Source organism: Canis aureus, chromosome 1 (assembly GCF_053574225.1).
Source record: "Canis aureus isolate CA01 chromosome 1, VMU_Caureus_v.1.0, whole genome shotgun sequence".
NCBI lineage: Eukaryota > Metazoa > Chordata > Mammalia > Carnivora > Canidae > Canis > Canis aureus.
The window spans coordinates 58,230,234-58,242,976 of NC_135611.1; the positions used below are offsets into that span (position 1 = coordinate 58,230,234).

At 40.1% G+C, this 12,743-nt stretch overlaps 1 protein-coding gene across 2 annotated transcripts in view; it reads left to right on the top strand.

Moving 5' to 3' along the window:
• DCBLD1 (discoidin, CUB and LCCL domain containing 1) overlaps positions 1–12,743 on the top strand; it is a 99,185-nt gene that overhangs the window by 38,723 nt on the left and 47,719 nt on the right. For both annotated transcript variants that reach the window (XM_077900840.1, XM_077900848.1), the window contains exons 4-6: positions 755–806; positions 4,657–4,729; positions 11,334–11,467. In XM_077900840.1, the coding sequence (XP_077756966.1) occupies positions 755–806; positions 4,657–4,729; positions 11,334–11,467 (259 nt within the window). The remainder of the gene's footprint in view (positions 1–754; positions 807–4,656; positions 4,730–11,333; positions 11,468–12,743) is intronic.

Sequence of the window (12,743 nt, forward strand, 5' to 3'; positions counted from 1 at the left end):
TCTGGAAAGGGGGTGCACCATTAGTTTCCCTCTCAGCCAATCAAGTCTGGCCAATCCCAGCAGGCCCCAGCATGGCCAGTGGTCACCGTCTGTTGCTTCGTAAGAACTACTGAAAATATTAAGGAAAGAAAGAACTACTTGCAGCAAGTGTGAAGTATTTTGGAAACTATCCTAGGTTGATTTAAATGCTTTAAAATCCACAGCATCTTAGCATGCCCATTGCTGAGCATTCATTCAGTTCTGTATTCCAAAGAGCATCCTCTTTTTAAGTCCTTGGTCCTGACTGATTAAAGTGGAAAGGCTGTATTCTCAGTAAATATGTAGTTCCATGCTCACTCAGATGCCACTAGCTAAATTGTTAAACTAAAATATTCCTGAACCTTCTTTATGAACCGTATCAGGCTTTTGAAATTGTTTTCCTCTTGCCAAGGAAGGTTATTATACACATGATCTTTGCAGGCATGTGGGTGGATAGTAATGAACCAGTGTTGGCTTTTCTGTTTGAAGTAGTTTCTGTTATAATTCACTGGACGATTGCTGAAAAACCATGGTTGGGGTGGAAAAGAGAAATGTTAAATCCTGAAGACAGTGTTCCCAGTTTTGATTTATTTTTAAGTGGAAAAATTCAGATAATAACTAGATAGTGAATGCTTTTTAAAAATCCTTTTTTATTTAAAATTATTTTTAAAAATTTTGAGCATGAGTCTTAACTTCCATTCAGTCTTCTAATTGCAATTATCTTTATTTATGACAGATTTAATAACATGCTTGGAACGAGCTAACCATTATTTGAAGACAGAATACAGGTAAATACGGTGTTGCAGGCATATGTTGCTGGACATTTTGTGTTCCTTCACATTAAACCAGATAAAGTACTATTTATATTTAATCTTTTAAAGATCGTTTTTGTTCCAAGCAATGAAGAATATTTGAAGTGATTTCTAATATAGCAGAGTTCAATAAACTTTTTGTCCAGGGCCAGATAGTAAATATTTTAGAGTTTACAGCCAATGCAGTCTCTTTTGCATCTATTCATAGTTTCTCGTGCTGCTGTAATGCAAAAACAGGGCAATATGTAAACAAATATGTGTGGCTGTTTTCCAATAAAATTTTATTTACAAAAATAAACAGCAGCATGGATTTGGCCCATGGGCTGTAATTGCTGACCTCTGAGTTCTACTGTGGTACCAGTGACCCATAGTGCAGTCTAGAGTGTGTCTGTGTATGTGTGTGTGTGTGTGTGTGTGTGTGTTTTAACCTGGCCAGCATTTGGAAGTGACTTTTGTAATTCCTTCACTTTCAGAGGGATTTCAGTTTTTCTTTCTCACAAAGGAAAAACCTACTGAGAATAGGAGGTGAAATTTTTGATTCCCAGCTTTACTTTCGTTGGAAAAATTACTTAATCTCTTGGATGTACATTTCCTTGTCTATAAAGTAAGAGTCATCTAGAGCAGGATTTCTCAACCTTGGCACTGTTGATATTTTGGGTTAGATGATTCTTGGTTGTGAAGAGCTGTTCTGTGCATTGTTAGATATTCACCGGTATCCCTGGCCTCTGGTCTCTATGTGCCAGGTGTGATAACCAAAAATGTTTCCAGATGTTGCTAGATGTCTTTCAGGGCAGGCAAAATCCACTCCCTGTTGAAAACCACTGGCCCAGAGAGGATTGTCAATAACATTAGTAACAACAGCTATAACTCCTTAGAGCACTTTCTTAATGCCAGTCATAGCTCCCTGGACTTTGCATATAAATAACTCATGTGGATGTTGTAATAGGCCTGCAAGGTAGGGTCTGTCATTCCTGAAAAGAGAGGCTCAAAGCAGTTAAGTGGCTTGCCCAGGGCTACACACTTAATGAGTATACCCAGAGTCAGACCCAAGAGTCCATGGTCCTGACCAACTCAGACATTCTAATGAGATTATTTTACATGCAGAATCAATTCTAGCATTAACTAATATTAAGTCTAGTAGAGAAACAAAAATGAAAATGACTAATAACTTAAATAGACAATAAAAATGACCAATAATTATCTTTGCCCTGTATAGTTGCTGTTCTTTCTTTTTTAAAAGATTTATTTATGTATTTATTTATTTATTTATTTATTTATTTATTTATTCATTCATTCATTCATTCATGAGAGACACAGAGACAGGCAGAGACACAGGCAGAAGGAGAAGCAGGCTCCCTGTGGGGAGCCCGATGTGGTTCCTGATCCCTGGACTCCAGGATCACGCCCTGAGCCAGAGATAGATGCTCAACCGCTGAGCTACCCAGACGTCCCAGTTGCCATTCTGTCATTATGGACATATGCCAACTTTCTCTGAGATCTTTCCAGCCATACCTCTAGAGTCCCAGTGGTGATAGGATCTCTGGGCATCAGTGGTCATTTCCTGTCTCCCTGCAGAACAGAATATACTCGGGCCTGCAGGGTGATATTATGGTGCCAGGTCATCTAGGCCCTGGTCCAGCCACTCTGTAGTATTTAGATAAGATGAGGTGTGGTGACTAGTACAGGTCCACATTCCCTCATCTATAATTGTGAAATGTAGAAAGCTTTAAAAGTCAACAAGTTTTGGGGCACCTGAGTGGTGCAGTCAGTGAAACATGTGACTCTTAGTTTCAACTCAGGTCATGAGTCGTGAGATCGAGCTCTGCTGCAGCTCTATGCTCAGCGTGGAGTCGACTTGAAATTCTCTCTCCCTCTTCCTCTGCCTGTCCCACTCAGGTTCTCTTTCTCACTGTCAAATAAATAAATAAATCTTAAAAAAAAAGTCAAAAGGTTTTTGTAACTGATTAGTGCAACCCTAAATTCATTTGACAACAAAATGGAACTAAATTAAGGAGTCTATTTAGTCTTTATGTATTAGACTTAACATGACTAGTCATGTGTTTGATACAGAGATATTCATGTTTTTGATTGATGTATGCAGCCCTAAGATGAATAAGGTCTGAGAATCTATGTGTACCATAACTATAGCTGGTAATTCTGTATTGTATAATTGATTTGCTGAGAGTAGAACTTAAATGTTCTTGCCAAAAAGAAATGTATTATATATATATATTTAAATATATATATCTATATATTAACATATGTGAGTTGATGGATAGGTTAATTTACTAGTTGGGTAATATATACCCAATCATCACAATATACCCTTGAAATATCTTACAATTTTTCAGTTTTACCACAATAAACCTGAAAAAATATATATATACTTTTTTTTCTGATTGCAAAAGTAATTTTTAACTAATGTAGACCATCCCTATCTAATACCAGCTGTGTGTGGCTATCAAGCGCTTAAACTGTGGCTAGTCCAAAGTCAGCTGTGGTAGGAGTATAAAATAAACTGCAGATTTTGAAGACTTAGTACAAAAGAAAAAAGGCTGGAAATATCTTAACGACAATTTCTTTCTGTTAATTATATGTAGAATGGTAAAATTTGATTATATTGTGTTAACTAGAATGTATTATTAATGTTAGTTTTGCCTTTTCTTCTTGCCTTTTTAATGTAGCAACTAGAATATTTAAATTTATATATGTGGACTCCATTAAGTTCCTGTTGGATAGTGCTAGGAGGCTGAAGCAAGATATTAGAGTCACATGGCACAGAAAGTGAAAGTCTCTCAAAATACTACTCTTGAAGAGAATGCAGAGATAGTCTTCCTGTCTTCTTTATATTCATAAAAAAATCCAAGTTGTTATTTTATATGTTTTAAACATCTTTTTATAAAACAAGATCATGCTACATATAGTGTTTAGAAACTTTCTTTTTCAAAAATATATCTTGGAGGAGTGCCTGGTTTCTCAGTCGGAAGAGCATGCAATTCTTGATCTTGGGGTCATGAGGTTGAGCCCCATGGTGAGTGCAGAGATTACTAAAATAAATAAATAAACTTTAAAAAAGTAAATAAAAATAAAAAAATATTTTGGACACCTTTCAATCAATTTTCATGCGGGGATCCCTGGGTTGCTCAGCAGTTGAGCGCCTGCCCTCAGCTCAGGGCGTGATCCTGGAGTCCCAGGATCGAGTCCCGCATTGAGCTCCCTGCGTGGAGCCTGCTTCTCCCTCTGCCTATGTCTCTGCCTCTCTCTCTCTCTCTCTGTCTCTCATGAACAAATAAATAAAATCTTTTAAAAAAAATCAATTACGATGCATTAGAGAAACTCATTGTGTGATCGAATTTATAATGAATCCTTATAAAGCAAATAATTATTGTGTAAAACTTGCCTTCAAGTTAACATTTTAGACTAATCTGTGTTTTCACAAGTCAGATTTCCGATCTGTCATTAAAACAACATATTCCTGAGGTGCCTGGGATGGTGACTCAGATGGTTCAGTGGCTGACTCTTGATTTCATCTCAGGTCATGATCTTGGGGTGCTGGGGTCAAGCCCACATCAGGCTGTGTGCACAACAGGGAGTCTGCGTGAGAGTCCCTCTCTCCCTCTCCCTCTGCCCTTCCTCTCTCAGCTCACGTGTGTGGGTACACCCTCTCTCTAAAATAAATCTCTAAAAAAATTTTTTTTAAATAATTAAAAAATAGAACAACATATTCTCTCCTGCATGTTCTATGGAGGAGAGAAAATACACTTAAGTATAATACTTTTTAGTTTAAGTATAATTTAATAAAATATAAATTATTTTCTTTTTCCAGCAAATTCTGCCCAGCTGGTTGTAGAGACATAGCAGGAGACATTTCTGGGAATCTGGTGGATGGATACAGAGATGTAAGTAATTAAGGGTAATTTTAGGGCAGGGAGGAAATTAAAAAGTACTTATTGCTTTGCCTAAATTCACCATAAAGTGAAGTCAAATAACATCTAAAACTCTAGTAAATTCAAAATTCTCTCTTTCCTGAGAATAAATGAAATAATAAGTATAAAAACCATGGTTATTCATGCATGCATTCTTATTTTTAGCATTTCCACTTAAGCCCTCTTTAACACCTACGAGTGTAATTCCATTTATTTTTTATTTATTTATTTTATTTTTATTTTTATTTTTTCCATTTATTTTTTATAAAAGGTTATCTTGGCAGCCTGGGTAGCTCCGCAGTTTAGCAACGCCTTCAGCCCAGGGCGTGATCCTGGAGACTCAGGATCATGTCCCATGTCAGGCTCCCTGCAGGGAGCCTGCTTCTCCCTCTGCCTGTGTCTCTGCCTCTCTCTCAATCTGTGTCTCTCATTAATAAATAAACAAAATCTTAAAAAAAATAAAAAATAAAAGGTCATCTGGGTTTTTTTTTTTTTTGTAATTTATTTCTTTATTTTAATGCTCCAATTGGTTCATGTTATATAGCCAAGGACATGAACATTCACATCACAGAATAACAATATTGACTCTGGGACCAATGAAGCCACCTGCCTTGCACGTATAGACTAGTTCTTGCTTCCTTGCACCATACTTTCTTATGCAGAATGAAACTCTGATTGCATACTTTGTCCCCAGAGAAAAATACATTCACAGGAAGTTACTTGTCTAAAGTAGATGTTCTATCTGCAGATACTCAGTCTTTCATTTCTTACTATTTGCAGATCTCTCTTCTGGAAATATGGTATCTGATTTTTGAATATTAACATTGCTATTTAAAGTAGTTGAGTTTATAGCATATGGGAATTGGCATGGGAATGTGAAAATCTGTGTAGTGAGGGAACTTTCTTGAGAGTTATTGACATGTGTCTTTATGCATAGAAAAAAACCATACATGTTCCAGGAGATTGATAATTTCATCTCCAGCAGGGAGAAAACAAACTTGGCTTTCATTTTTGCTTTTAATACATCCTGATTCTAGAAACAGCACATTTTCCCATTTTGCTCTTTGTTTTCTTTTTCATGTATTGTCTTTATTTGCAAGATTGACATAGGATATTCATTTGGCTTACATTGTTTGACTCTTAAAATGATTTACAAGACCTCAGTTTGATATATACTTGGCACAGGCTATCTCTAAATGACTTCAGGAAATTAGGAGAAATAAACAGTTGAAGTATGGTTTCTACCCCAGTAATAGAAAGTTTCTATTTGTTATTTTTCTATCCCATGCAAGAAACTTAAGAATTATGTGCAATAGGAGAGATAGCATCATTTTTTTCTTACTTTGTTGTCTATCTTGCTTCCTCTTGACAGAGCTCTGTTTTTTAGTATAACAGGTAAACAGTTTCCTACATTGTAGATCTGAGTGCATGATCTGTAGGTGCTAGTAAACAGGTTTCCTATTTGACTCGAGCTGGTTTCCTACCATTTGCTTTCAGAATGACTTCAACTGGAGGGAAAATTTGTATTTTGAAAACTAATCTTTTCAAAGAAATCTTTTTTTTTTTTTAATTTTTATTTATTTATGATAGACACACAGTGAGAGAGAGAGGCAGAGACACAGGCAGAGGGAGAAGCAGGCTCCATGCACCGGGAGCCTGACGTGGGATTCGATCTCCAGGATCGCGCCCTGGGCCAAAGGCAGGCGCTAAACTGCTGCGCCACCCAGGGATCCCAAGAAATCTTATTAGTACCTTTTCATAGATGTTGATATTGTGGGTGTGTGAGGTATCTATTGCTACATAACAATATGACTCCAACCCTTGATTAAAACAACACGTAGTATCTCTCATGTTCTGTGGGTCAAGAGTTTGGGCATAGCTTGGCTGAGTTCCCTGCTGCAGGATCTCACAAGCCTGCATCCAAGTTGTCAGCTTGGGCCTCATTTCATCTGAGGCTCCCCTTTGCTTCTCAGCTCACGTGGTGGTGGCAGCATTCAGTTACTCATGGAAGTAACTGGAAGACCCTAATTTCTTCTTAGATTTTGGCTAGAGGCTGTCTTCAGCTCCTTGCCATTTGAGCCTTGCTGACATCACTGCTTGCTTCTTCAAAACCGAGGCAGAATTTCCTAACAAAGGAGTCCCCTAGTAAGACAGGTTACAGCCTTATGTAATGTCACCATGGGGGGCACCTGGGTGGCTCAGTGGTTGAGGGTCTGTCTTTGGCTCAGGTGGTGATCCGGGGGTCCTGGGATCCAGGCTCCCCCCAGACATCAGGCTCCACGCAAGGCACCTGCTTCTCCCTCTGCCTATGTCTCTGTCTCTCTCTCTGTGCCTCTCATGAATGAATAAATAAAATCTTTAAAAAAAAAGAATGTTGCCATGAGCGTGGCATCCCGTCACGATTGCTGTGTTCTATTAGCAGAAGAAGACCATAGCTCCCATCATCTTAGAGGCCGTCCTCCATGGTGCCTCCATCTTAGGAAATGTATTCAGTTGTGGCAGGTCCTTTGTGGAATCATCTTTGCAAAACCAAAACATATCCTGTAGATCAAGTTCACAGAATGTGTAGAACAAGTTACTAGAGAAGCTGTTGGAGAAACAGGTGCTCTGACTCAGGAAACAAAGATATTGTCTTAAAGAACAGTTACAGAAAAAGAATTGGTTCATTCTACAGTTGTTCGAAAAGGTAGAACCAGGGTCAGAGGAAGAAAGTATTTGGGAAGCCAGTTTCAGTTGCATATAAGGAATCATTGAGCAGTACAAAATGGGCTAGAATGTCTCAAGAAACCGTGAGCCCTAGTGCCTGGAAGTGTGTAGATGTTACAACAGTTTGTCAGACAGGGCCCGTATGTGTCCGGGAAGGTGCTGTGGGGTGGAGAAAGTGACTGTCGGCCAGGACATATCTAGAGAGAACTTTAACAGTCTTTTTGAATTCTTAAGGCTCTGTGACTCTGTCTCCTTGACTGATGAATGAAGCCATCAACATTGGTACATGCCTATCATGCCAGATAAGTAGGATGGGCTTCTCTTTGAGATCTGCCTCACCTGGAAACCAGAGATAAAAAGCCCCTAGAACAGTTTCTCTCTTGGCACCTTTTCCCCAGCCTGCTGACTGTACCATCTGTCTTTAAGTGGAAGACATCACTTAAAAACTTGTTTCAGTAAATTCTCCATTCTCCCCAAATATTCAAGAAATACTAGAAAATAAAGGAAGACAGTACAGAGAGAGTGTGCTCCTGGTTTAGGAGGAAAAGAGGAGAAACCAGGCCCAATGTACACCCACAAAAAGCCAGAGGGAAATATGTTATAATAGTGCATGACTGTCTTCAGGTGATGGCAGTATGTGTGACTTTTGTCATATTTTCCAACATTTCTGCAATGAATGCATCTTACTTTTGTAAAGAAAATGTTGCCAATATGGTAATTACAAAGACTGTAGCCACAGAGGAACAATTCATATGATAGAATATGGAATACATTTTTAAAAAAGGTTTTATTTATTTATTCATGAGAGATGGAGAGAGAGAAGAGACACAGGCAGAGGAAGAAGCAGGCTCCCTGCAGGAGCCCGATGTGGGACCCGATCCCTGACCCCAGGATCACACCCCGAGTCAAAGGCAGATGCTCAACCGCTGAGCCACCCAGGTGTCCCGGAATGCATTTTTATAATTCAGCATTTTACCATCATTTTAAAACATGTGCTTTATTATTATTATTATTATTATTATTATTATTATTATTTTAAAGATTTTATTTATTTATTCATGAGAATACACAGAGAGGAGAGAGAGAGGCAGAGGGAGAAGCAGGCTCCATGCAGGGAGCCTGATGTAGGACTCGATCCCAGGTCCCCAGGATCAGGCCCTGGGCTGAAGGCAACGCTAAACCGCTGAGCCATCTGGGCTCCCCAAAACATGTGCTTTATTCATGTTTGATTAAATGCAACCTAATGCATTAGTTTTATTTTTTTTTAGCATTTAGTTTTATATTAAACTTTAATTACTTTGTCAATACTTTTTACGAGTACAAGTTGACTTTTCCTAAAGGAGGACTTAAGAAAATGCTCTGATTCTGGGATGACTTAATAATTGCTTTGAAAGTTGGTGCAGTCTTACTTCGTGCTGATCTGTTTGGCCATCTTTTGTGGCTTAGTGAACTTCAGAAATGTTTAATACCATCAACTTGAAATTTCATGAGCCATGCACGTGTGATTCTCAGCTGTCTGTTGCATTGCTTTTCCTGAAGAATTACATTTAAATTATTTTGTTTGAGTTGAAGGTAGGTAGTTCACTAATTAACACGGGCTCATGGTGTGGCTTTCTTATATTTACATTTCAGTGAGGCTTTGACCTTGAAAATAGCTAGAAAAAGTATAAATTATGCTCTCTTCCAAAAGTATAAATTATGCCTTTCTTCAAAAGGAAACTTACAAGTTCAGTGAGAGTAAATTTTAAAAATTGATACCAAAAAGCCCTAATTTAAGTAGACATCAATTTTATTTAAGTTGGTTGGATAAGAGAGGGATTTTTATTTTTATTTTTTAAGAAAACAATCCTGGAAAGGGCTGATATTTTTATCATAATAATGTAATAGCCAGATCTAGTGGTTATTCTCTTGGAGTTGTATCCTACGGCACTCATTTACATGGAAAAACATGAGCGGCAATTGAATGAATTCCATTAAAAGAGTATATGCTACTGGGGTCCCTCCATACTGGTTACTGTGGAAAATGAGAATGTTATGTTGGCCAGTGATGCTAGTATTAGCTCCTATTGCTGGTTGACCTGTGAACCTGTCCTTTTGTAACCAAGGAGGCCTTGGGACATGCCAAGTCCTGGAAGAGCTCTCCACTAGGCTGGGCTCCTGGGATAAAGACCATCCCATCCCTAGAAGAAATTATAAGGAAGATAATGATCCTAGGGAAAGTGGGATTATTTGCTCAGTAGACCACTGGACCAATTTGGTTTTTGTTTGGGGTCTGGGAGAGCTAGGCAAGCATGTGTGGACATCGGGTGCCCATTAGAATCACAAGGTGATACCCATTAGAAAAGATACTAGACATCATGAAGTTCAGCCTTTTCATTGTACAGAGGAATTGGGGAGCCCGATCCAAAGTAGATAAAGTTAGAGGCAAAACTGGGATGATGAGCTAATTGCCAAATTTAAATTCAGGGCTTTTCTGTTACAACTGGCAGATCCATTTTGTACCCTAAGAATCTAAAACAGTGATAACCTATTTAAGAAAAGAACATTCTGGAGAAAAAAAAATTCCACACACTGCCTATTTAAAGATCACTATCTTATTCTCATCTTCTAATTCTTCTCCAGAATCAAGGAGGATAGTATCTGCATCTGTCTTTCAGCATTTTCATATTTCTTCTCTGTCAGTAATTCTTGCCCTCTTTTAACTATGATAGCCGTTATTGCAAAACTGACTCATTTTTCCCAAATCCGATCTAGTTTGGAAAATATACACCCAAAGATCACAGAAGATCTCGATTTTATTGTAACCGCAACTATTATAAAATATGGTTGGTCTCGGTGGTCCCCCAGGGTTTATGACCTAAATCAAGAGAATTTTTCCACTGCAAGTACGGCAGCAGCATGGCCATGAACCGGAAGAGAAATTCCCAAGTCCAGTTATCAAGATATAATTTCATGAGCTGCTTTTCTCATTTCAGCATTAGCCACCACGGAGAAGTGAGGCATTGCTGAAATTTATTTAGAAAATGTTTCTCAGCCCCTCGTCCTGGGCTGACCTGACAGCCTGATCACCCTCCCATGCAGGTCTGTGCCCATGGGGGCCTCGGGGCCCAGGCACCCATGGAAAAGTTTCAGTCCTTTTCCAGCTGCACTTCCAGTGGGCCAATCCCAATCCCAGGGCCACCTGCTAATCAGCCAGTCAGGTGCTCCTGCTCACTTTGTCACTCCAAGGCAGCAGTTATGGAGGACTGAGCGGGTGCCAGCCATCTGCCCCTTTCAGAAGAGACTCCAGAAATGAGATGGAGGCTGTGGGTCCTGGGTTGCTCATCCTCATAGCTCTAAGACCTTTGTGAAGTTTTTTTGTTGTTGTTCCATGTAATGTTCCATGGCTGACATCACTATTTTGCTTTTGGTGCCTTGTTCAATCTCTGAATTAATCATAAGATGAAGCTGTGGTATGGAAGGTTCACCTTCTCAAATGGTCCTTAGTAATGAGTATCTGGTAAACCAAATGTAAGACACCGATTAGTTATCTATGTCTGCTGAACAAGCCGCCCCAAAATTTAGTGGCTTAAAATAAGAGCCATGTTATTTGCTGATGAGTTTGTGGGGCAGCAATTTGGGTTGGTCAGTTCTTTTTTTTTTCTTTTAATTAAAAAAAAATATTTATTGATTCATGAGAGATACAGTGAGAGAGGCAGAGGGAGAAGCAGGCTCCCTGCGGGAAGCCTGATGCAGGACTCAATCCCAGGACCCCGGGATCGACCTGAGCTGAAGGCAGGCGCTGAACCACTAGGCCACCCAGGTGCCCCCTCCCAGCATATTTTAAATGTGTTCTTGAGTAGCTGTGAATGATGCTGTTGCTGTATTTCAGACCTCTTTATTGTGCAAAGCCGCCATCCACGCAGGAATAATTGCAGACGAGTTGGGTGGTCAGATCAGCGTGCTTCAGCGCAAAGGGATAAGTCGATATGAAGGAATCCTGGCCAACGGCGTGCTCTCAAGAGAGTGAGTACCTTGTCTTTTGTTCTGAGTGGAAGGTCGCCCCGAAGGCATAAATTATAAGCTCACAATTTTGAAGGGACAGTGGGCATCTGATACCAAGGGTTTGTCGCCTGGGAAGAATGTACGTGAGGGCCTAGAGCAGCATTTATGGTGACTGTGGGCAAGAGCAGCGCAGCAACAAAGCAGCTCACTGGTTCTGCTGACAAGTACGTTAAGTAGCACACGTTGGAAGCTCTAGGGCAACGCAGTGCTTCTACCCTAGGTGCGTTATGGGGAGAGAATAAAGGCTATCCCTTTTCAGTTCTTCCAGTTTTAGTAAATTATTGGTTCTCTCCAATATTACCAGAGATATTGAAGGAGACCGGGCAGTCAAGTAGGCCTCCATAGAACGACCAAGCTTCCCAGGAGCTCCTGGTGATGGATAATACTTGGGAAGTGGGGGAGGGAAAACGGGGGGCTTTTGTTAACCTTCATCCCTCTGATTGCTGTCACCCTCTGCTCTTTTAGCTTCCTGAGAAAAAAAAAAGTATGTCAATTGTTCACATGTTTTAAACATTTCAACCTGGGCTTTTAATGCATTTAGGTTTCCTCAGCTTCTGGGTTGGAAAACAAGAGCTGTTAGGACTAAATATAAACCTGCCTTGTGGTCCAGGTGTCCGCTCATAGAAACAGGCAGCTTGGCGTGGGCCAGGGGGAGGCTTGCCTGGGTGGGTGCCGTGGGAGAGAAAGATGATCCTGAAGCTGCTGTGTTTATCTCTAGCCCCTTCCCTATCAGGCCCCAAAATGTCTCCCTGCCACCATGGCCCTGTGTTTTTTGGACAGGTTGTCACGTAGTCTTAGTCTCAGGAATACTGCACAAGACAGAGGCGACTGGCATTTCAGGATCCAGAAGTAGGAAAACGTAGCCCAGGGCCTGTACCCCTACCACACCCTAGTCTGTATGGGGGTCACCACCCTCCCCTGCGCCCCCACCCCACCGTGGTGCCCTGGTCCCTGCTCCTGTGACACCATCGTGTTTCCCTGCTCTTGATAGGTTGATAGGTTCCCTGGTTAGCATAAATATAGTGACGCTGATGTCACTGTGAGGCAGTTATACAGTAATTTTTTCCCCTCCCCTTCTACTTTTTTATTTAAATGTATTACGGCTGGTTGAGCGATATTGTGGTTCAAATAGGGATTCTGACTACAAGGTGTAATATTGTTTCTGTGGGAAAATGTATCATAAATTCTCAAGAACCAATTGATGAGCTCACAAGTAAAGTTAGGGACTAAAGCCCAT